General features: G+C 42.4%; 1 protein-coding gene across 3 annotated transcripts in view; it reads left to right on the forward strand.

Moving 5' to 3' along the window:
• Positions 1-25,933, forward strand: part of ATP9A (ATPase phospholipid transporting 9A (putative)) — a 175,085-nt gene that overhangs the window by 35,862 nt on the left and 113,290 nt on the right. For all 3 annotated transcript variants that reach the window (XM_033914695.1, XM_033914696.1, XM_033914694.1), the window contains exons 5-10: positions 5,034-5,092; positions 5,669-5,720; positions 10,796-10,890; positions 15,721-15,801; positions 18,200-18,275; positions 20,022-20,098. In XM_033914695.1, the coding sequence (XP_033770586.1) occupies positions 5,034-5,092; positions 5,669-5,720; positions 10,796-10,890; positions 15,721-15,801; positions 18,200-18,275; positions 20,022-20,098 (440 nt within the window). The remainder of the gene's footprint in view (positions 1-5,033; positions 5,093-5,668; positions 5,721-10,795; positions 10,891-15,720; positions 15,802-18,199; positions 18,276-20,021; positions 20,099-25,933) is intronic.

Consider the following 25,933-nt stretch of genomic DNA (forward strand, 5'->3'; position numbering starts at 1 on the left):
ACACAGCCTTAATACGAAATGTGTAGTATCTGTCCATTTTCTCTGCTTTCTTTCTGCCTAATCTTCTCTCCATGGGAGCCATCACGCATGGCCTAGAGCCTTCTGTTTTCCTTTTTATGACTTCTGCTTACATCTCAAGCACTGTAGTAACCTTCTGGGTCTTGAGGGATCAGCTTGTGACTTCCCTGCTCCTCTTTCCATTCAATCTCTTTGACTGTAAGTTTAAGATCTGGCTTAGCCTCTCAAATGCCCCAAAAACTTGGAAAAAGGAATTAAGCCCAGCTCTCACCATTGATAATGCAGAACTAAAACACTTGAGCCACTGAGCCAGACTTAGGCACTAGCCTTATTAGTTTAAAAAAAAAAATATATCATTTTATCAAAACATGAGAGTTGTGTAATTTAGCACAGTGTTCTTCAATCTTTTTACACCTATGGACCGGCAGAAATAAAAGTATTATTTTGTGGACTGGCATCAGTCTGAGGACCGGCGGTTGAACAACATTGAGCTAAGTTGTGGGCCATCTGGAAGCCTTCCCTCTGATGTTGACATCAGAGATAAGGCTTCCAGTTCAGGCGCAGGACGTGTGTAGAAGCCGCTGCCCGTGGCTTTGTGCACTGAGACAGTGAGGAAGAGGGAGCCGGCCCAAAGATAACACCGCATCAGTTTCACTGCGAACCAGCGGTTGAAGAACACTGTTTTGGGCCTGATGGACATGCCGGCCCTGTGGACCGGCAGGAAATTTCTGTGGACCGGCACCGGTCCATGGACCGGTGGTTGAAGAACACTGATGTAGCATACAGTTAATAACTATTATTATCTTCTATTTATCATTTGTAAATCGTTCCCTGTTTATTTAATTGCTGTAAACTGAGTCGAGCCTTCTAAGAATGATAACTCTGTATACAAAGTTAAGCTTTAGTTTAGTTTAACTGATGAATTTTTTTTTAATATGAAAAATGAGTATATAGGATATCTCAATAGAAAATTCCGCATGTTGCAATAGTTTCTGCTATGTTTGATATGCTTATTTTGTGTTGAAGGGTTTGCATTCTGTAGATGGGGATTGTAGTTATAAAGCATGCCAGAAATCAACTTCATGTGACAAGTCGCAAAACAAAGATTAAAAGACAGAAAACTGTCAAGTTCAAGTTTGTTCAAAAGTCTGCCACAGTACCAGAATCTTTAAGTGGGTAAAGTCCAACAATTTTGGGTGCAAAATGATGAGTGGTTCCCCTGAAATATTGGTACTATGGACAGCTCCGAATTTACCAGGGGGTGGGGGGGGGGGGGGGAGGAGAGAGTGAGATTTAAGCATAGTTTGGAAAAAAAAAAAAAAAGATACAAATCAGTATCAATTTCAAACCCCTTCTTTTGTCTTGCTGTGAATCTTTTGCCTGTGGATCTAATTTTGCAGGACTGAAGGGACATAATCAGGAGAATAGCTCATGTAAGTAAGGTCTCAAATAAAAGAAGGTCTACAGCTCTTTTTCCCAGAGGTGCTGACTTTGAGAGTCGAACAGCCTTTCAAAGGACCTTTTGATCCAGTTGATGTCTGGATTGCATCTTGTTCTGCCTATCAGCCTGCAGTAGATTAAATCCTCGGTCAAACATGGTTCTGTTTTAAAATTGAGAGTAGACTGAGATACAGGCTCTTCTGCCCTTTTCTATTTAAAGCTTAAATCTGATTGTAATATTTTTTTAGTTTAAACTTTATATTAAATTTTTAATTAAATCTACATGTATGCCAGGGGTATCCAACCTTTTAGATTCCCTGGGCCGCATTGGCCGGAAAAAAAATGTTTCTGGGACCGCACAAACACTGCAGCAAGACAGAGGAGAGAGCCGGCAAGACAGTAAACACCCGGGGGCAGCAGAGGAAAACACTGCATCGCCCTTGACCGGGGCCACACAAAATACTTCATGGGGCCGCATGCGGCCCTCGGGCCAAGCCCAGTAGCCCACTCTCAAGGTGGCCAATCCAGGTCACTAGCACCTGGCCAAAACCCAAGGACTACCGATCCAGGGCAAGCAGTGGCTTCCCCCTTGTCTTTCTCAATAACAGACTATGGACTTTTCCTCTAGGAACTTGTCCAAACCTTTCTTAAAACCAGCTGTGCTATCCGCTCTTACCACAACCTTTGGCAACGCGTTCCACAGCTTAACTATTCTCTAAAAGCCTCTATACTTTTTAGATTCTAATTTTTGCAAAATATATTGTAAAGCTAAAGACCATAAAATAACAATCTTATATGTCAAAGGAATCTGAAAATGGAATAAACTTTCAATTTTACTCCATATAGAGTTCCAGAACTGGCTCACATTTGAACAAGTATATAGCATATGGTGCATAGTCCCTGTTTCTTGATTTGCTGCTATAGGAGGGCATATAGGAGAAAAAAACCCCTGTTCTATACATGGTGAGGGGCTCAAAATGTAACCTTTGCTATGGAATTGCAAAGTACCTACATGTAGTATAAGTAAACCTCTTTGATTGTACCCACATGAAAGCAGTATATCAAATCTAGAAGCCAAGAACCAGAAGCCATTAATACCTCTCTCACCACCACTTCTCCTCCTCCTCCTCACACCTTGCTGATAGAGCCAGCAGGAGGAATAGGGAATAGGAGGATTATTGTTACAGAGGAGGAACTGGGGGGTCGATCTGGGAAAGTGAGAAGGAGCTAATAGGTAAGAGAGAACTTCTTTGAAGGGGTGAACAGACAGGTGGATAAAGGGGAATCCATAGACATCATTTACCTTGACTTCCAAAAGGTCTTCGACAAGGTACCACACGAAAGACTGCTTAAGAAACTATGGAACCATGGGGTACAAGGGGAGGTCCACCGATGGATCAAAAACTGGCTGGCAGGCAGAAAACAGAGGGTTGGAGTGAAGGGTCACTACTCAGATTGGAAATGGGTCACGAGCGAGGTGCCGCAGGGGTCGGTGTTGGGACCGCTCTTGTTCAATATATTTATAAATGACCTGGAGGCGGGAACAAAATGTGAGGTCATTAAATTTGCAGACGACACCAAACTATACAGCAGGGTTGAAACAACGGAAGACTGCGAAAATCTCCAAAAGGATCTGACGACACTGGAAGAGTGGGCCAAAAAGTGGCAAATGAGCTTTAACATAGGGAAGTGTAAGGTCATGCATGTAGGAAAAAAGAACCCAATGTTCAGCTACAAAATGGGGGGATCACTGCTGGGGGTAAGTAACCTTGAAAGAGGCCTGGGAGTAATGGTGGACACAACACTGAAGGCATCGGCACAGTGCGCCACAGCCTCAAGGAAAGCAAACAAAATGCTTGGAATCATTAAGAAGGGCATCACGGCCAGGACGAAGGAAGTCATCCTGCCACTTTATCGTGCAATGGTGCACCCACATCTGGAGTACTGTGTCCAGTATTGGTCACCGTACCTCAAGAAAGACATGGCAGTACTCGAAGGAGTCCAGAGAAGAGCAACTAAACTGATAAAAGGTATGGAAAATCTCTCATATACTGACAGGCTAAAAAAGCTGGGGCTATTCTCCCTTGAGAAGCGGAGACTTAGAGGAGACATGATAGAAACCTTCAAGATCCTGAAGGGCATAGAAAAAGTGGACAGGGACAGATTTTTCAGATTATGGGGAAGCACAAGTACAAGGGGGCACTCAGAGAAATTGAAAGGGGACAGGTTTAGAACAAACGCTAGGAAGTACTTTTTCACCCAGAGGGTGGTGGATATGTGGAACGCACTTCCAGAGGCTGTGATAGGCAAGAACAAGTTACAGGGCTTCAAAGAAGGTTTGGATAGGTTCCTAGAGAACAAGGGAATTGAGGGGTACAGATAAGGATTGAGGTTAGGTTATAGGGATAGGAGTAGAGATAGGTTATAAAAATAGTCAAGGACTACTGCTCAGGCAATGGGCTTGATGGGCCGCCGCGGGAGCGGACCGCTGGGTGCGATGGACCTCTGGTCTGACTCAGCGGAGGCAACTTCTTATGTTCTTATGAAGGAGGTATTGGTTGGAATGAGGCTGTAAGATGGGATCGGTTGATTGGTGGCTAGGATTCAGAAAGGGGCTGTAGGGCTAAGTGAAATGATTGGCACGGTGAGATGTTTATATGTGAGAGAGGGGACTTGTGAAGGGAACATAAGAATTGCCGCTGCTGTGTCAGATCAGTGGTCCATCATGCCCAGCAGTCCGCTCACGCGGTGGCCCTCTGGTCAAAGACCAGCACACTAACTGAGACTAGCCCTATCTGCGTACGTTCTGGTTCAGCAGGAACTTGTCTAACTTTGTCTTGAATCCCTGGAGGGTGTTTTCACCTATGACAGATTCCGAAAGAGCGTTCCAGTTTTCTACCACTCTCTTGGTAAAGAAGAACTTCCTTAAGTTCGTACGGAATCTATCCCCTTTCAATTTTAGAGAGTGCCCTCTCGTTCTCCCTACCTTGAAGAGGATGAGAGGGACGAGGGACTGGGGTATGAAGGGGGGGGGAGGGCAAGTGAATTTTCTGGTGTGGGCAGTGTGTGCAAGGAAGGACAGGACTGGAGTTGAGGAAGGATATCCTTTCCATCCCCTGTCCTGATCATTTATTCGTGTTGTGCAGAAATCTGCTTCAGATGAAGGTGGTAATTGTGTGTTAGTAAGCTTGAAAGTATTTATTTTTGCATGTTTGTGTTTGGAAAGTCATAACAAGGTTTTATTTTTGTTGTTACCCATGATACAGCCTGTTGGCAAAATCGTTGGGTTTTATGCGATCACCTAATTTGTTAATAAAGACCTTAGTATACCGAGCTCGTCCTAGTTTTTAGCTGCTATTTCTAGTTCACACTATTTTTTTCCACCACCTGTTAGTACAGAGTACAGTACCTTTTTTTTCGGGCCATGATAAATATTTTTCTGTTGTTTTTTTTTTTAATATCCAATGAATTTTGTTTTATGACCATTGCTATATCACAGTGTTTCTTGTCCAGTTTCCAGAGGTTCGAACAGTTTAGAGAGAGCCAAAAATCAGTTGTCTTTTTAACTCTTGCAGGTACCGTGAAAGTGAAGAGTTCAAATATCCAAGTTGGAGACCTTATTATCGTTGAAAAGGTTAGTATGGAGTTATAGTGCTTCATAGTTTCTATTGTACGCCTCTTGGACTTGTTAAAAAAAGCCACCTCGCCAACACATTTTTGGGCCAACACTGGCTGGAATCGCTGTAACCCTTAAGTTGCTGTACCCATGCATCTGCGCAGCTGCCTAATGGGTTCTTCCAGGGGGCTTAGCCTTGTACAGCTCAAAAGCCCTGTAAATAAGAAGGTACATTTCCTGTAGAAGCAACAACTCGAGGGCAAAAGGTGACACACAGTAAGAAGTTGGAAGGGTTGGAGGGAATATTTCTGTATTAATGGAGTTGTGGATTTCTGGAATCAGCCAGAAGAGCTACATGTAACTGAAATGGTAGAAGAACGAGCATGGCTGAGGTAGAGGGCCATGGTATGACTCAAGGAAGTAGAAGCCCAGTAGGATCTCAAATAGCATAGCAGGGCAGACCAGATAGAACTGGTGAGCACAAAGATCCTTGCCCCCATATGATGTTTAGCAGTTTACAATAAATAGTTCAGCCTCATGATAGAAACGGGTGGATTTATAAATACAATAATGGCCTTTCTTTTCATACCACAGAATCAACGCGTGCCAGCTGACATGATTTTTCTGAGGACATCGGAAAAGAATGGTAAACGTCGGGGATCAATTTTGTGACAGAACCAAATGTGGCTTTGTGAGGAGGGGGAATGAAAATTTGTGCCCTTTTGAGTTGGAATGGGCATAGCTATAACACCTGCGAATGGTCTGTGTCACAGCTGGTAGAATCTCTTAAGGTGGCTTATGTTTCATGGGGTCTTAGTTATGTTGTTACTCCTTAAGCTGTGCCCTGTTGGCTTCAAGACCACTGGAAGCGGAGAGAAGGACAGTTGTCAGTCATTTACATAATCAGACATCTGAAAATTGTCTTCTTAACAACATTATTAAAATTACAACTTACCTGTGTTAAGATGAGGCATTTCCAGGGGCATGTTTAGACTGGGAAAGTATTATATATATATTCAACTACAAGTCTAGCCCATGGATAAGTTGAGAGCAGTTTTGCAGTTAAAAATAAACAAAAATGCTGTGACCTTAGTATAAGTCAAGACTTACCTTTGGCCTTCCCTCTCTCACCTAGGCCAGCACCGCTCTCTCTCTCCTCCTTCCTCCCTCCATGGTTCAAAATTGATCCCTCCCTATCAGTATTGGCATTTCAGCCCCCACCCTTTCCCTGTGTACCTTCTAAAGCAGGGGTGCCCACACTTTTTGGGCTTGCGAGCTACTTTTTAAATGACCAAGTCAAAATGATCTACCAACAATAAAATTAAAAAAAAAACACAAAGCACACTGTACGCATAGAAAATTTTAATTATCATTCCTATTCCAGGGTTTTTCAAAGAGGTCAAAGCAGATGACTCTATGCACTATCACCTCAGTAACAACCATACAAAAATAGACAAATATACCCCCCTCCCTTTTTACTAAACCACGATAGCAGTTTTTAGAGCGCAGGGAGCTGCGCTGAATGCCCAGCGCTGCTCTCGACACTCATAGGCTCCCTGCGCTAAAAAAACTCTATTGCGGTTTAGTAAAAGGGGACCTTAGTGTAAAATATAGACAGCAGATATAAATTCAGACACATTTTGATCACTAAATTTAAAATAAAATAATTTTTCCTACCTTGTCTGGTGATTTCATGAGTCTCTGGTTGCACTTTCTTCTTCTGACTGTGCATCCAATCTTTCTTCCCTTCTTTTAGCCTGTATGCTTCTTCTCCTCCAGACCTCATTCCTTCCCCCAACTTTTCCTTCCTCTTCCCTGCCCTTTCTTTCTCTCTGCCTCCCTTTCTTTTTTTTCTGTTTCTCTTCTTTCCTTCTGTCTCCCTGTCTGCCCTTTTTCTTTCTTTCTCCCTGCCCTCCCCCAAGTCACTGCCACTGCCATTGCCATTGGGGACCAGGACCCAAACGCCACCAATAACAGGCCCCAAGCTCTCCCTGCTTCGGCTAACCAGCATTCCTCTCCCCGACGTCAATTCTGCCGTCGGGAAGAGGAAGGCTGATCAGCCCAAGATCGCGCAACCTATTGGGGGAAATGCTGCCGGGTCCTGCCTTCGCGGAAACAGAAAGTAGGCAGGACCCGGCAGGAAGAAGAACAAATGCTTCACTAACCTGTCTCCCGCATTAGCCCATAGCGAACACTTGCTTCAGGGCTCTCAATATGTGCGTGCCAGCTTCCCTTCTCTGCCCCCTCCCCCCTCCGGACATAACTTCCGGTTTCGGAGGGAAGAGAAGAGAAGCCGACACGCACACGTTGGAGCCCGGAGCATAAGTTCGCTACGGGCTGAAATCTCCAAGCCGGTTTTTTTTGGGTTTTTTTAATGTTCAGCAGCGGCAGATGACAGCTGGGCAGACCGCCCAGCTAAAAGGCCCTAGGGAGAACACCGGAGAGGAAGGCTGATCGGCCCGTAGATCAGGACGGCAACACGAGTCTATCACGGAGCCCGGGATGGGTTCCGCGATCGACTCACGTTGCCTTCCTGAGCTACTGGTCGATCGCGATCGACGTATTGGGCACCCCTGTTCTAAAGCATCTTCTGTAGAGCTGCAACAGCAGTGGTCTTCCTAGGCTGCTTGCTTAACATAAGTACAGTCATTCTGGGTTAGACTAGTGGTTCATCTAGCCCAGTCTCCTGTTTACAACACTGTCCAATCTCCAATCCAGGTCATAGTACCTAGCAGAAACCCAAATAGTAACCTCCTAGCAACGCAAGCAGCAAAACTTGAACCCTCCATCTCCAAACTGTTAACCACAACATCTGACCTCAAAGCATTCCGAAAAGAAATCAAAACACTACTATTCAAAAAGAATATTCAATCAACTTAATCTCCCCCTCTTCCTATCCCTTCTGTAATTTCCCTATGTATTGCCCACTCCTCTGGCATCATCTCTTCAACGTCCCAAAAAGTAACCTGAAACCCAACTAATCAACCTGAAACCTAATATCTTCCAGGGTAATATACCCTGAAAACCTCAATATGTAACCTGTAACCAGCTATCTACCAATGTAATGAAACCTGATATTTTCCAATGTAATGTAACTTGAAACCTCAATATGTAACCTGTACTAGTAATTTTCTAATGTAATGCAACCTCCTGGAAATGTCCAGCTCTCTTCCAATGTAATCCGCTTTGAACCGCAAGGTACAAGCAGAATAGAAATCACTAATGTAATGTAATGTATCAACTTTTCATGCTACCAGAGCACGCTTGGTCCATCCCATGCCTGACTCAACTTCCTGTTTGGAGGGATGACTCGGAGAGAGTGCCCCACGCAGGAAGCAGGGCAGCTTTGGAAGATCGTTGCACTGCTGTGTAGGGTTGCCTGATTTTACTCCTGTAAAATCCGGACCCATCGCCCAGCCATGCCCTGTTATGCCCATCACGCCCTGTGCCGCCCCAGCCTTACCCCCCCTCAACCTGTTTTCGTCTATGGGACCGCGTTGGGATGGCATCTGTGCATGTGCAGATGCCCTCGCAATGCGATCCCGAGGTGGAAGCTTTTCAAAACCCAGACAAAGACAACCCTGGATTTTTAATGTCTTTTTTTTTTTTTTTTTTTTTTTAATCCCAAGTTGTTCTACTTATATACGATAATGCACAAAGAGACCTATTGATGAAGCTATGTTAGCTATGAAATGAGTAATTTTAATGTTAATCATCTCAGACACCCGCATATATGCCCAGTTTCTCAGTAAACTTACTGCAAATGACAAACTTTAGATGGGTAGATGTCAGTCATAGATTAAAAAACCACCATAGTCTGACCAAAAGCTGTATAAATTCTTGCTTAAATAATAATAATGCATATAATCATAGGCACTCTTTTACTAAAATATGTGCTTGGAGATGAAACAAGTATCTGTCTTAAATTCCAACGGGGGCCCGTTTCACCGGAGCTTCATCAGGGGTTAAATCATTGCATTAACATGGTGCCTTAACGTATATCAGGGATCTCAAAGTTGTTCCTTGAGGGCCGCAATCCAGTCGGGTTTTCAGGATTTCCCCAATGAATATGCATTGAAAGCAGTGCATGCACATAGATCTCATGCATATTCATTGGGGAAATCCTGAAAACCCGACTGGATTGCAGCCCTCAAGGAGGGACTTTGAGACCCCTGACGTATATGGACTCGGGCTGATTCTACAAACGGCACCTAAAAATAGGCGCCGGCTGTGTGTCGCTCACATGTGGGCGCCATTTACAGAACCGTGGCTAGTGTGCCGCCTGAAATGTAGGCAAGGATTTTGACACAAGTAAAGGCCCTGCAGTTGTTAATGAAGTCGGCGGATTGTCTTTATGTTTGTTTGTTGAGATGATTCTGGATGTTTTTATTGTGAGCCGCCTAGGTTTTTCAGTTGGGTAATAAATAGTTTTAATAAATAAAGTTGGGTTCCTCGATCAGCGTGCCGACACGATCTAAGCACCTAACTTATCCACCCCCCCCCCCTTTTTTGAAGCTGCATTAGGCTTTTTTTATCACCGGCCTTGGCACCTATATTTTAGGTGCCGTTTGTAGAATCGGGATTGAAATGCACACCAAACTGGTATTCTGTAAAGGGTTGTCTGGGCAGAGAACCCTTTACAGCAGGGGTCTCAAAGTCCCTCCTTGAGGGCCGCAATCCAGTCGGGTTTTCAGGATTTCCCCAATGAATATGCATGAGATCTATGTGCTTGCACTGCTTTCAATGCATATTCATTGGAGAAATCTTGAAAACCCGACTGGATTCCGGCCCTCGAGGACCGGAGTTGCCCACCCCCTGCGTCTAGTCCAGGGATCTCAAAGTCCCTCCTCGAGGGCCGCAATCCAGTCGGGTGTTCAGGATTTCCCCAATGAATATGCATGAGATCTATGTGCCTGCACTGCTTTCAATGCATATTCATTGGGGAAATCCTGAAAACCCGACTGGATTGCGGCCCTCGAGGAGGGACTTTGAGATCCCTGCTTTACAGAATGCTAGGTTTAGCGCAGTTCGCCATGACTCCTAACTTTGGACATTTTGTATTGAATCCAACCCCCCCTCCTCCCCAAAGTGGTTATTTAGGGCTCCTTTTATGAAGGTGCGTTAGCGGGTTTAACGCATGCAACGTTTCATCACGATAAACTACCGCCAATAGGATAATACAAAAATACATTCAATACAATAAGAATTACAATAATATTTCATACAAATTTAAATCATTCTGTCAAATTTAATTTCCAGATGAATTAATTCAATCTTATCTACACCCCCCCTTAATTCCATCCCCTACCCACTATCTTCCCCTAAATGAAATCCCTCACCCTGGATTTTTGTATTATCCTATTGTACTGATTATTTGATTCTTTCAATAAAAATTGTTATAAATTGTATTATGTACGTTAAACCGCTAATGCGCCTTCGTAAAGGGAGTCCTTAGTTTTAATTTAATTTAATGTGCTGTCTTATATACCGCTAAATCTCACAAAGGATTCAAAGCGGTTCACTAAACAATTACATTGAGTTAAGAAATGGCCAAAAATCTAATCAGGTACTTTGAATATCCCTCTCTGTCCCAACGGGCTCACAATGTAACTATAGTACCTAAGAGAGAAATAATTACTTACATTTACCTATGTAAAGAGAAGGAAGAGGGAAAAGATTGTCCAAGAAAGATAAATTATTTATGGTCTTGGAAATCCACAGGATCTTGCTTCCTGCGTACGGATCAGTTGGACGGTGAGACGGACTGGAAGCTGCGTCTGCCTGTCTCTTGTACGCAGAGATTACCCACAGCTGCTGTGAGTAACGTAACTCCCTTTTATCAGACAGACCTCAAGTGATCTAAAGTTGAACATTCAAAAGCAATTCATGTATTTTTCCTTTGATGTATTATGGCGTATGCTACTAGTGGCAAAAGCTTCTATAGCTAGTCCTCAGGACATAACCAGCCAATTGGGGTTTTCAAATCTAACCCAATACACAAGATAGATTAAAAGTCAAGGTTTGCACATTCATTTAATGTGATAATGTACTAGCAGGGGTGATACACAAATGTGCATGTGGCTAGTTACATATTTTAAAATAAGAAAAAACATTATTAAATATAAAAAGATATGGTCACACACTTTTGATTTATTACTGAATATACACTTAGGTGGTGTTTTTGAGAAGATGAGGTTTTTTGCAGGATCCGTGATTGAAATCTGGAACTGATAAGTCTCGGCCTGAAATCTTTGTTATTTCATCAGTTTCTGAGCAGGTTTCTGAGATCCTTTTTCCTCTCATTTTTAACTACCACCATTTTTAACTATCTGTTGTTAGAAAGCCATTGTTTATTTTTCAAATATCTACCATGATTTTGCTCTAAATAAATTTGCATACCATGGAGGCGGTGCATGCATATTCATCTCATGCATATTCATGGGAGATATCCTGCAAAACTAGTTGGGTGTTCCCAGAGGTATAGGTACACTTAGAGTACCTGATAAATTACTTGGTTATAAACCGCATAGATGCCAAATAGTGGATTTGTTGCGATATATCAATAATTGAAAATAATAATAGACTGAGAATTGCTGCTATCGAAACGGAATACACCGGGTACAGAATGTATTTCCTTGCCCCCGACAGGCTCACAATCTGAGTCTGTACACGAGGCAATGAAGGGTTTAAGTGACTTAAATCACATGGAACCACAGTAACCCTTAGGCTGCTCCTGAAAGCAATGAACATTATCTGCAAACGGTGAATTAGTGATGCATTTTGTGCTGCATTCCCAGGTTGGAATTCAAAGTTCGGAACATTGATCTCCTCTTCTCTGCCATCTAGTGTATACATCACCCCAAAGAAATCCCATAATCTCCCCTTTTTTTTCCATTCCATCCTTAAGACACATCAATACTATGTGCACTAATAATTTTCTCAGTTACCGCCCTTCACTGTGGAACTCCGCTCCTAAATTATTTCAAGTCCAAATTAAAAGCCGTTTTTGTTTAAAGATGCCTTTGGACTTTAACTGTCCTTTTAAACACTTTTAAAGACTTTTCTCCTTGCTTTTTCCTGCAATAATGTTTGTCTTCCCCCTCCCCTTGTATTTCCCCCCTCTGCGTTCTTTCTGATAAATAATGTCATTCTACCCCTTTTTCCTAATGTCCCAGTTTGTTTAAAATCACTTCATTTGTCTGAGTAATAATTCACTGGAAGAGCTGTCTGTTTTTATAAGTCATTTACCATTATCTGCATTTTATGTTAGCCACTTTTAATTTTGACCGCCTAGAAGTCTGATTAGGCGGTATAATACATTTGAAACTTGGGCATGCATATTAAAATGACATGAAGTCATTCACGATATTTGGATTTATCGTTCTTTGTCATTTCCCATCCAAACAAACCTAAAATCCTAAAAAAAAAGTATAAAGGTCGCTATTTGGTACTATTTAGTTTGGGTAGGTAGCTTTAACCTGGGTTTGGCTAATATTCTGTGGCACTAAACCAGAGACCACTGTGATCCGAGGAAGAGTCTGGGTGGTCCTAGAAGTTATGCAGGCGCTGCCAGTTTTCTGTTCCAGTGCTTGGATAACTATCCGTGTAAGAACAACCAGATAAAATGCTTTCCTAACTCGCCCAAATAGCTATCAAGGGTCTGGCACTGATTATCGGTGATACCCAGGAGATAACTTCCGAGTTCAGAGATTGTACTGGTAGATGGGTCTAGCGTTGACCTTGGATAAATCCCTTTTTTCTCCCACAGTCTCAGGTACTCAGTCGGACTGTAAGGGGATGGGATTTGATATACTGCCTTTGTGTGGTTGCAATCAAAGAGTGTGGCGCAGTGGTTAGAGCTACAGCCTCAGCACCCTAAGGTTGGGGGTTCAAACCCTGCACTGCTGCTTGTGACCTTGGGCAAGTCACTTAATCCCTCCCATTGCCCTAGGTACATTACATAGATTATAAGCCCACCGGGACAGATAGGAAAATTCTTGATTACCTGATTGTAAATATAAATACCTAAATAAAATTACAAATATACATGAGAACAAAAAAGAAGAGACAAAGCCTCGAACTACTATGAAGAGAACAACAAAAAGAGGCACTGGAGATGTCACAGCCAACTGATGGGCATGAGTCTTTTATTTGAAAATAAGCCCCTAAAATAAGAAAGGACTTTGTTTTTACATATTTTAGTGGCTTATTTTCAAATAAAGGGCTCGTGTCCATCAGTAGGCTGTGTTATATTACACTAGTGTTTAAGCCCGTTACATTAATGGGTGCTAGAGTAGATGTCTGTCTGTCTTTCTTTTTTTCTGTCTCTCTCCCTGCCCCGTCTATCTTTTTTTCTTTCTTTCTTTTTCTCTCTCTCCCTGCCCCGTCTTTTTCTTTCTTTCTTTCTCTCTCTCCCTGCCCCGTCTTTTTCTTTCTTTTTCTCTCTCTCCCGCCGTCTTTCTTTCTTTCTGTCTCTCTCCCTTCCTAGACCCTCACTGAAGCCGCTTTCCAGCTGTGCCAGCTAAGGGATCCCTTGCCCTTTCCTCAATCCAGCTGTGGCCAGCTGCCCACACACACCTGCCCAGCTACACAACGGGCAAATGCGTCCCGTCTCCCCTCCGAACTCCATTCGCTCACCCTTGGTGCTGGATCACCGTCTGATATTTAAACATTAACGGATGCTAGAATAGATGTCTGTCTGTCTGTCTTTCTTTTTCTCTCTCTCCCTGCCCCGTCTATTTTTTTTTTTCTTTCTTTCTCTCTTTCCCTGCCCTGTCTGTCTTTTTCTTTCTTTTTGTCTCTCTCCTGCTGTCTATCTTTCTTTCTTTCTCTCTCTCTCTCCCTGCCCAGACCCTCACTGAAGCCACCTTCCAGCTGTGCCAGCTAAGGGATCCCTTGCCTTTTCCTCAATCCAGCTATGGCTTCCACTTTCCAGTGGCTATCCCATGTCTCTCTTCTCACCAACCCAGGCCCCAACTCCCAATCAGGCATCTTTTTCCTTCCCCACCCAAGTATCAGTAGCAGCGGCAGCAATCCCGACTCGCCAACTCCCCATTCCTTACCCAAAACAGCTGTGGCAGTGCTGTAAACAGGCTGTTCGTGGCCAGCCCTGACAGGGCCTTTCTTCTTCCGCATCCGATGGAGGTGGGGAGGGCGGGAGAGGGGCGCCACCACCCTGGGTGCCACTCACCCCCTCTACGCCACTACCTGCATGGTACAAACATTTAGAATTAAGGAGACCTGCTTATGCTTTTCTTCAAATGTAGTTTTCAGATCAGAAAATGTGAAGAAGGATGCTGTAATGGGGAGACAGGACAGATGCTAAATTTATTTGTCTATTCATTCACTTTTCTCTACCGTTCTCCCAAGGGAGCTCAGAACGGTTTACATGAATTTATTCAGGTACTCGAGCATTTTTCCCTATCAATTCCAGCAGGCTCACAATCTTATCTAATGTACCTGGGCCAATGGGGGGGATTAAGTGACTTGCCCAGGGTCACAAGGAGCAGCATGGGTTTGAACCCACAACCTCAGGGAGCTGTGCCACTCAAGAAATCAAAATGTGGTAAAAGTGAGCCAAGTACAGGACAATCAAGCCATTGTGACATCACTGATGAGGTTGGCTCTTAGGCATTGGTGGAATGAGGCATTATGATGTCACAATACCAGCTCTGGTTATCAGAGGCTGAAGCTTTTCACACTATTTATTGATTCAGTTTTCTATACCGCTCTCCCAAGGGAGCTCAGAACAGTTTACATGAATTTATTCAGATATTCGAGCATTTCCCTGTCTGTCCCGATGGGCTCACAAACTATCTAATGTACCTGGGGCAATGGGGGGATTAAGTGACTTGCCCAGGGTCACAAGGAGCAGCGTGGGTTTGAACCCACAACCTCAGGGTGCTGAGGCTGTAGCTTTAACCACTGCGCCACACTCTCCCCTCACACAGACATCATATCAGCAAATTTGGTAACACCCTCTGTGGCTGAGCATTTTGCAGGAACAGAGCACTATATCAATTACCTGATGTCCAGAATACCAAGAGGAAATTTTAAAACCATTCAGGAATGTTAAGACCTTTGAAGTTTAAAAAAAAAAAAAAATACTTGGGCACCAGCAAGAAAGGACTTGACTTAAAGATCTGGGTTTCCTATCGCATCATAAACCATAAAATTTTACAGCTTTGTCACCTTCTGATCACCCATCACTTTTTCCCTGTTTCTCACTCTCCCCCACATTACCTCTGTCTACGCCCCTCCCCCCCATCCAGGCACACACACAAGACTGTCATTGGAATGCTTTTATGTTTCACATATATTATCCGATATTGTCATCTTTTGCTCATCCTGTTCTAAATTGAGAAAGAAGGTTCTAGCCTTTAAAAGCTAGTCAAAAATTGTATTAAACAGGTCCAATAAATAAAGTATCCTGTTCGTTCTTTCTTATGTCTAATTCATTCAGCCTCAATTAATTTTTTTTTTTTTAATTATGGTGAAATCTTCCCGGCCCTGCAATTTCACATGTGCTTAAAAGAATGCATTTTTCATAATAAAATCCAAATCTGGGGAATTTCATGCCAGCAGATAAGCTTGTATATTTGCTAGCGGAAAACTGCTTAACGAATATGCATTTGTTTATATAACAGGATCTTCTCCAAATCCGATCCTACGTGTATGCAGAAGAGCCCAACATTGACATTCATAATTTTGTGGGAACTTTTACCAGAGTGAGTTATTTAAAACATTGCTAATAGAGTTTATACAAGTCCTACCTTACTTCTTAGTTTGCAGATGTTAAATTTGAAGCTCTTTCCTACCAAACTTTTAGGAAGTCAATCAAAAATTTATCTCTTTGACAGATTTCTCTGACTCCATTTCTACCATGATGTATTTCTAAAACACTTCCAGGAAAAATTGATTAATCTTACCATTTTAATGTAATTTTGAAAGTCCCTTTTCTTCAAATTCACTGAGCTTTGGAATAACCTCCCTGCCCTGCTGCGGAACCTAGGCTCATTTCAATTATTCCGAAAGCATCTGAAAACCTGGCTTTTCTCCAAAACGTAAAGCTATCTATTTAAAATGTAAAGCTAGCTATCCTCTTCATAACCTCTAATTTCTTATTATATCCTTCCCTCATTTATTGAATTTACCTGTAAACCGTGCCAAGCTCTATCTTTATGGAGATGATGCGGTATACAAACTTAAGGTTTAGTTTAGTTTAGTTTCTCTTCCTCTCTCTCTTTCTCTCTCTCTCTCTCTCTCTCTCTCTCTTTTTTCTTTCTCTCTCTCTCTCTCTCTCTCTCTCTTCTCTCTTTTTCTCTTTTTCCTCTCTTTTTCTCTCTTTTCCTTTCTCTCTCTTCTTTTTTTTCTCTCTTTTTTCTCCCCCTCTCTCTTTTTTTCTCTCTCTCTCTTCTTTTTTTTCTCTCTCTCTCTTCTTTTTTTTTCTCTCTCTCTTTTTTCTCCCCCTCTCCCTCCCTCTCTCTTTTTTTTCTCTTTTTCTTTCTCTTTCTCATTCTCATTAAAAGGCAGGTAAATTAGGGAAATCCCTTTTCTTCAAATTCACTGAGCTTTGGAATAACCTCCCTGCCCCGCTGCGGAACCTAGGCTCATTCCAATTATTCCGAAAGCATCTGAAAACCTGGCTTTTCTCCAAAACGTAAAGCTATCTATTTAAAATGTAAAGCTAGCTATCCTCTTCATAACCTCTAATTTCTTATTATATCCTTCCCTCATTTATTGAATTTACCTGTAAACTGTGCCAAGCTCTATCTTTATGGAGATGATGCGGTATACAAACTTAAGGTTTAGTTTAGTTTAGTTTCTCTTCCTCTCTCTCTCTCTCTCTCTCTCTCTCTCTCTCTCTCTCTCTTCCTCTCTCTCTCTTTTTTCTCTCTCTTCCTCTTTTTTCTTTTTTTCTCTCTCTCTTCTCTCTTTTCCTCTTTTTCCTCTCTTCCTCTCTTTTTCTCTCTTTTCCTTTCTCTCTTCTTTTTTTTTTCCTCTCTCTCTTTTTTTCTCCCCCCTCTCCCTCCCTCTCTCTTTTTTTCTCTTTTTCTTTCTCTTTCTCATTCTCATTAAAAGGCAGGTAAATTAGGGAAATCCCTTTTCTTCAAATTCACTGAACTTTAGAATAACCTCCCTGCCCTGCTGCGGAACCTAGGCTCATTCCAATTATTCCGAAAGCATCTGAAAACCTGGCTTTTCTCCAAAACGTAAAGCTATCTATTTAAAATGTAAAGCTAGCTATCCCCTTCATAACCTCTAATTTCTTATTATGTCCCTCCCTCATTTATTTAATTGCCTGTAAACCGTGCTGAGCTCTATCTTTATGGAGAGGATGTGCTATACAAACTTAAGGTTTAGTTTAGTTTAATATTGCTGTCTGTATACAGTCTCTTTCTCTGTAAACCGCTCTGAACTGTTTGTGGTATTGCGGTGTATAAAAATAAAGTTGTTATTATTATTTGCATTGTACAGCTGCCTCATGGGCTGATGCTCAAAACCTAATGCGGATACTAAAGGCGATTAGCACAAGCGCTGAAACCAGTAGCATTTTCTCTGAATAGCTACATGAACAGGGTTTCACCCACCCAGCCCTTTCTTCCATCTCTGGTGGAGGCCAAGGAAATAATTACCAGACGCTGATGCCAATCATGCAATATGCGCTACCACTCGAGACACTTAGCACAATTGGACCCAGATTCTATAAAAGACACCAAGTTAGGCACCTTGCCGATCTAGGCGTCTAAGTTAATTATTTAATAAGCTACCAAGCTAGGCGCCTAGTCCAAGGAGCCTACCAAAAAGTGGGGGTGCTTTAAGGGCAGATCGTGGGCTTCTTTTGCATGTATGCGCTTAAATTGGACTTAGGTGCCAGTATTTAGGCCTAGAAACCCCTGGCATAGGAGGGTGCCTAAGGTTTTGACACCTGTTGTTACCCAAATCCACTAGGCACGATTCTGTAAACAGTGCCTAATTCATGATTGACATGTCCTATGCGTTGCACTCTTCAGGGCATATGTTTTAGGCGCCCTTTATAGAATCGGTGCCTTTGTGCGTAATTTCAGGCGCCAGCTGATAGAATTGCAGCTAAGCTCTTGCTGCCCTTTCTTATTCCTCTTCTAGGAAGACGGTGACCCTCCGGTGAACGAAAGTTTAAGCATTGAGAATACGCTTTGGGCCAGTACGGTCATTGCTTCAGGTAAGATAAACAGGGATGAGTCTGGGGAGCATGTTAACAATTTTATTCAAAACTTATTTATAATGATCATTGTCCATCAGTTAGTGCAGTGGGGTGCAGCAAGGGGGTTTGGCTCCCGGGGCGGTGGCGCCATGGATCGCTGTGCCTTGCCCCCTTCCACGCTTCCCTGACGTGCTGTGTGCCACTCCCCCCCCCCACACACACTGTTCCCCGCTGCTTGAACACACACCCCGTCCCCCTCACACTTGTTGAAATGTTCACTGGTGCGAACAGTATCTTCTATTTGCTGCTCACGACAGCCTCGGCTCCCTTCTGATGTTATGTCATGGTCCCGCGACCAGGAAGTGATGTCAGAAAGGAGCTGAGGCCGACAGAAGCAGCAAGTGGAAGATGCTACTTGTGCCAGAGACCATTTAAAGAGGTGTGTGGGTGGGCAGAGAGGAGTACCAGCACCGGTGCCCTCGTGAAGACGGTAGCCCAGAGCGGTCCGCCCCCTCCCCCCCTTGCTATGCCACTGAGTTGGTGAAATTAGTGGACGGATGAAGTTTTTGCAATTGTCAACACCGCGCAAGAGGTTTTTAGCGCCAGCTGGTGCGCTGAACGCTTTGTGCTGCTCCGACGGTCAAAGAGTTCCTAAGAGCGTTGGAGCAGCACAAAACGTCCAGCGCTAAAAATTTCTTGCACAATTTTATAAAAGGGGGGGGGATAAATTACGCACTACTTTTTTGGGGGGTGGGTGGATAATGTTTATAATTTAGCACTATGGCTATAATTCTATAACAGCGCGCCTACTTTATAAATGGCATGCATAATGGTCCTGCCTAGGCTCCGCCCATGTGTACACCTACTTGTAAAATACACGCTATGTTAAATATGCACATATTTAAGATGTCACTTAGTGGGATTTTGACATTTTCTCATGTACCGTATATACTCGGATATAAACCGAGATTTTGGGGACACTAGACTAGAAACACTGCATTAGAGACCAGTATTGGCCAATAAGTTTCCTTCTTGGAACCATGGGGAGAGTGTGGTGCAGTGGTTTAAGCTACAGCCTCAGCACCCTGGGGTTGTGGGTTCAAACCCACGCTACTCCTTGTGACCCTGGGCTAGTCACTTAATCCCCCCATTGGCCCAGGTACATTAGCTAGATTGTGAACCCACCGGGACAGATAGGGAAAAATGCTTGAGTTCCTGAATAAATTCATGTAAACCATTCTGAACTCTCCTGGGAGAACAGTATAGAAAATTGAATAAATAAAAAATAAATAAATGTAGTTTCACACCTTCATGCTGAAGATGGAAGACGTAAGGAGAGACGTGGTAAGATGATGTCACTGGGCCCCAAATAGGATGAACATTTTTACAGTGGTGACTCTTAAGCATCAATTCAGAATTCGGTTTGTTCTGGTTTTTGTTTTAGATGTCCTGACAAGCAGGGATTGTCTCTTACGTCTTTAATGTACAGTGCTGTGTATATCTAGCAGCACTATATAAATTATTAGTAGTTGTCGCTGAGTAAATCCTGCAGTTTTTCAGAATCTGGATTCTTCACCAAAACTATGGCATTTACTCTCTCCAATGACTTTGCATTTGCATGTCTAAGGAGACAAGAAATATGGGAACAGTTTGCTTGTTTATAATACGCAGGTCATTTTTGATAGGGAAGTGCGAGGTTAGTAGATCAGCTAAAAGTGTCTGTCGCATTTCAATTGCTAATTCTTGGCAAATTGTGTTGTCCAGGTACAGTTGTAGGCATCGTCCTGTACACAGGCAGAGAGCAGCGAAGCGTTATGAATACCTCGAACCCACGGAGCAAGGTACTGCTTACCACTAATATATATTCCATTGAGCATACGGATCTTCATCCACCCAACGAGCCCTTCTAGAAAATCTAAGCTAATTCCCCTGAGGGACTCAAACCGGTTAACAAAAAGATTAAAAATGAACAATAAAAAAGGGAGGATCGATCGCTAACAACATAAAATGATCAGCTAAACATTTTTTTTTTTTTTAAATGCAAATTTTACAATTACTAATATCAAATGATACCAAAGAAAAAGGATTATTTCACAAAATTTAGCATTAATTATGCATATAATACAAAATTCCTTGTCAAGCCCACAAAGTTGGAGAGCCAAACCTTAATACCAACTAACACAAGATATAAAGAAAACTAAGAATTGGTTCCTGATTCATTCGAATTCTAACCATTTCATTTTTTGGGGGACTTTGACATTCCTCCAATTTCTCAGAGATGAAACATTAAAGCAACAAACCTCATTTCTTTTCTCGAGACATTAAAAATTGTTGCAATTGAATGGGGTCCCAAAATACCTATTGAATGTCTTGTAATTGAACAAGACATTTACAAGGAAATTTTAAATAAAATGATGCCTCAAGAGCTAAAACTCTAGCTCTCAGTTTCAAAACATTTTAACAGTTATTTGTAAGGTATTTCATGAATAAGTATGTTTTTAGGGTTTTTCTGAAGCTAGTCAATGAGGCAAGAGTTCTAATATCTGGGGGGATGGAGGGGAGATCATTCCAGATCTTCACCATTGTAAAGGTTAAATAATGTGAAAGTCTGCCTAAAGTTTGAATCCCTTTAATAAGAGGGAGTAATAGTTTAAATTTATGCATATACCTCGTAGAATCAAAACGATTAGAATTAAAGGCAAGTGGAAATAAAGGGGGAAAAAAATCCCATATAAACTTTTAAAAATCACATTTAAACTGAACCCTCCAATATATCGGAAGCCAGCGTAGAGCCCTCAACAATGGAGTAACGTGATCGTATTTATTTTTCTCAAATATTATTTTAGCTGCCAGGTAATCTCTTCAGGTTACTTTTACTTAAGCCAATATAAAGGGAATTGGCATAGTCCAAATAAGCCAATATTATAGCCTGAACCAATATTGCAAAATGATGCTGATGGAAAAAAACAACGAACTCTCCTCAACATCCGTAAACTCAAGAAACATTTTCTAGATATATTATTAATTTGGTTTGTCATTGAAAGAGTAGAGTCCAAAACAAATCCCAGAATTCTGGATGAATATTCAATCTTTAAAGAGTCACCGGAACTTAATCTTATGGAAGACGGAAGATTATGTGTAATAGAACCAAACCATAATAGTTTGGTTTTAGAAGCATTTAGTTTCATATATACAGAAGAAGCCCAGTCTTAGAAGTCTTATGATACATGAATCAATATCTGTTATTAAATTTGATAATGATGGATCAACTTCAAGTAGAATGCCTGCAAACGTGCCTATTTCACACTTCCTACCCAGATTATGGAACGAAATCCCACCAGCTGTTAGATCACTGGCAGGTCTATTAAATTTCAGGAAAGCGGTAAAAACCCACCTTTTAACCTAATTTACCGCCAATAAAACCACCAACCTAATCACTACATACAAATGTCCCACTGTTGTATGAAGAATGTGCCTACCTTGTCGCTACGTATCTAACAATATTGTTACCAAGGAAATGACATCGCCTTATGTAAGAATATCTGTCTGTACTGTCCAATTGTATAATTATGTCTATTGACCTGTAACTTGTTCTGGGCTCTTTTGGGAGGACGGGCGAAACAACCCAATAAATAAACAATGTTCTTTACAGCTTGGATTCTAGGTTTGCATCGGCAAACAATATTCTTGGTCTCCTAATAACACCGTCAGAAACTGCCCTCTGTGGAGACCGCTTTACCTCGAGCCAGGATTAAGACAAAGGCAAATTTAGGCACAGTCCTAAGGCCAACCATTTAGGAAGCACTCCCTTGTCTGTACTAATGCGATGGCTTCCAAGTTCTCCAGTTCCTGAAGGGAGGTTTTAGGCTAGTCCTGTATTTCTGGCAATCCCAACCTGGATTTGAATTGGTAGAACCCCGGGACTACAAACCCCACACTACTTTAGGATGTAAGCTGAAAACCAGGACTAATAAAGAAGTCTCCCTTCTGACAGAAAGAAGAGGGGTGAGGTCAGAGTCTTCAGTGCCTGCAGAAGTCTTTGTTTTGGGGTTTTTTTTTTTTTCAAGGCCTGTGCATTGTTATTCAGTAAGCAGCTCTTGCTTGCTGCTCCCTCCTCTGCTGGTTTTCCTCTGTAGTAAGAACCATGTCAGGCTCCCCTCCCCCTTTATGGAGTATTAAAACGTATTTGCATGTACATGGATGCCTCAGTTTTGGGTTAAGCACTGAAAAATGAATTGGATATTTCTATTGGTTGGTTCCAGAGCTTTGTACCATACAGAAAACTATTTCTGTGTAACCCTGGGTTTCAAGAACTTTATTTTTAAAGACACAAAAAAGCAGGGCACTGTCTCATATAAACATAGTGCCAAGGGCATTGAAAATTAGGCCCTAGATTGTTACCTAGCCTGGAGTGAGAGAATTTCTTTGTCCTTTCCGTAGCTCCCTAGTAGTTTATGCAGCTGTTACAACCAATTTCCGACTAACTTCTAAGGAAAAATGGCTAAGTAATAGGGAAGCAATCCAGTGTGAAAAGAGCTCTAAACCTCTGTGTCATGAAGCGCTCATTACCTTTGAAAAGCCTCTCAACATAAGTCTTTCAGAAAGGTTGTTCCCGAAAATCAAGAGACAGCCATTTATGAGGAGCTGGTTTTCACGCTTGGCCTAGGTACTTCGTATTAAGAGAAGAAACAAATGCTAGCATTTAAGCCATCTCTGGTACTTTGCTTGTGAATTTCGACTGCCAGGCGTTAATAGTTTTTGAGTTTCTGAATTCAAGAAAGCATGGATCATGCACAGAAGATCTCTATAGGAGAGGAAGGGAGAGTAGAGATTAATTGATGGAATTGGTGGGCAGACTGGATAGCCCATATGGCCTTCGTTTGCTGTCATTTTTCATGTAGCTCAGGAAGTAGTCAAATTTCCAAAATCTTACTAGTTTATTATTTGTTGATTTATTCAGTTTTCTATTCCATTCTCCCAGGGTACCTCAGAATGGTTTACAAGAAATTAATTCAGGTGCTCATGAATTTTCTCCCTGTCTGTTCCAGTGGGCTCACAATCTATCTAATGTACCTGGGGCAATGGGGGGATTAAGTGGCTTGCCCAGGGTCACAAGGAGAAGCTTGGGTTTGAACCCATAACCTCTGGGTGATGAGACTGTAGTTTAACCACTGCGCCACTCTAGAAATAAAAATGTAGTAAAAGTGAGCCAAGTACAGGACAATTGAGCCATTGTGACATCACTGGCTCTTAGGCATTGGTGGAATGAGGCATTATGATGTCACAATACCAGCTCTGGTTATCAGAGGCTGAAGCTTTTCACACTATTTATTTATTCATTCAGTTTTCTATACCATTCTCCCAGGGTAGCTCAGAATGGTTTACATTAATTTATTCAGGTGCTCAAGCATTTTTCCCTATCTGTCCCGACAGGCTCACAATCTATCTAATGTACCTGGGGCAATGGGGGGATTAAGTGGCTTGCCCAGGGTCACAAGGAGAAGCTTGGGTTTGAACCCATAACCTCTGGGTGATGAGACTGTAGTTTAACCACTGCGCCACTCTAGAAATAAAAATGTAGTAAAAGTGAGCCAAGTACAGGACAATTGAGCCATTGTGACATCACTGGTTCTTAGGCATTGGTGGAATGAGGCATTATGATGTCACAATACCAGCTCTGGTTATCAGAGGCTGAAGCTTTTCACACTATTTATTTATTCATTCAGTTTTCTATACCATTCTCCCAGGGTAGCTCAGAATGGTTTACATTAATTTATTCAGGTGCTCAAGCATTTTTCCCTATCTGTCCCGACAGGCTCACAATCTATCTAATGTACCTGGGGCAATGGGGGGATTAAGTGGCTTGCCCAGGGTCACAAGGAGAAGCTTGGGTTTGAACCCATAACCTCTGGGTGATGAGACTGTAGTTTAACCACTGCGCCACTCTAGAAATAAAAATGTAGTAAAAGTGAGCCAAGTACAGGACAATTGAGCCATTGTGACATCACTGGCTCTTAGGCATTGGTGGAATGAGGCATTATGATGTCACAATACCAGCTCTGGTTATCAGAGGCTGAAGCTTTTCACACTATTTATTTATTCATTCAGTTTTCTATACCATTCTCCCAGGGTAGCTCAGAATGGTTTACATTAATTTATTCAGGTGCTCAAGCATTTTTCCCTATCTGTCCCGACAGGCTCACAATCTATCTAATGTACCTGGGGCAATGGGGGGATTAAGTGACTTGCCCAGGCTCACAAAGAACAGTGTGAGTTTGAACCTACAACCTCAGGGTGATGAGGCTGTTGCTTTAACCACTGCACCACACTCTCCCCTAGTTGTAGGGCAACACTGAGAAACAATCCTGAGTGAATTTTCAAAGGGATCCAGTCAGCTAAGTAAGAATATCAATGATATATCAATGCCTTTAAAGTATTAACTAGAGCTGAGTGGCTGAATTTATCCACCTAGAATTAGTAAGCACCAAAAATTAGTTGACCAAAAATTGGGCAGACTCGGAGAAAGGCCAGAGAGGGAATAAAACTTAGCCAGTCAGACCTGAACTTTTAGCACTAGCAAGCTAAGCTTAAGAACATAAGAATAGCCTTACTGGGTCAGACCAATGATCCATCAAGCCCAGTAGCCTGTTTTCACGGTGGCCAATCCTGGTTCCTAGTACCTGGCCAAAACCGAAGGAATAGCAACATTCCAGCATCTCAAAGAATAGCAAGATTCCAGAACCCCATTGAGGGCAAAATTCCAGAGCTGAGATTGTGATGTCATAATGCCTCGTTCCACAGTGCCTCAGAGCCAACCTCATCAGTGATGTCACAATAGCTTAATTGTCCTATACTTGGCTCATGCAAGAACATAAGAATAGCCTTCAGGTTCAGACCAATGGCCCAGCAGCCCGTTCTCACAGTGGCCAATCCAGGTCACTATTACCTGGCCAAAACCCAAGGAGTAGCAATATTCCATGCTACCGATCCAGGGCAAGCAGTGGCTTCCCCCTTGTCTTTCTCAATAACCGACTATGGACTTTTCCTCCAGGAAGTTCTCCAAACTTTTCTTAAAACCAGCTAAGCTTAACTGAATAATTCTGAGCAGATACTGTAGCAGTTCTAATTCTGTTTCAGCTTCTTATACTCGGCTTCTTATTTTTAGCCTGCAGGAGTGGAAGGTAGCATAGTAGTGTTATATCAGTGGGCCAAGAACCAGAGAAACCATTCTGCGGCCCCCCAATATCTTTCCTCATTCATCTCCTCCTATGCACCCCCCCATGAACTCCGCTCATTGGGTTAGTTCCTTTATCTGTACTCTACTCCTCCACTGCCAACTCCAGACTCCGTCCCTTCTATCTTCCTACGCCATATGCCTGGAAAAGACTGCCTGAGTCAATATGTCAAGCTCCATCTCTAGCAGTATTCAAATCCAAGCTAAAAACACATTTTTCAAGGCTGTTTTCCACACCTAACTCCCACTCCCCCAACCCTATATGTCCTGTGTGTCTATCCAAATTAGATTATAAGCTCTACTGAGCAGGGACCATCTATTGCATGTTAAATGTACAGGGCTGTGTACACCTTTCAGTGCTATAGAAATGATAAATAGTAGTTGGGCTTGAATACAGGAAATTTGTCAAATCTAGCAAATGATCTAACTGACCTTTTCGATG

This window comes from Geotrypetes seraphini, chromosome 11 (assembly GCF_902459505.1).
Source record: "Geotrypetes seraphini chromosome 11, aGeoSer1.1, whole genome shotgun sequence".
NCBI classification, from domain to species: Eukaryota; Metazoa; Chordata; class Amphibia; order Gymnophiona; family Dermophiidae; genus Geotrypetes; species Geotrypetes seraphini.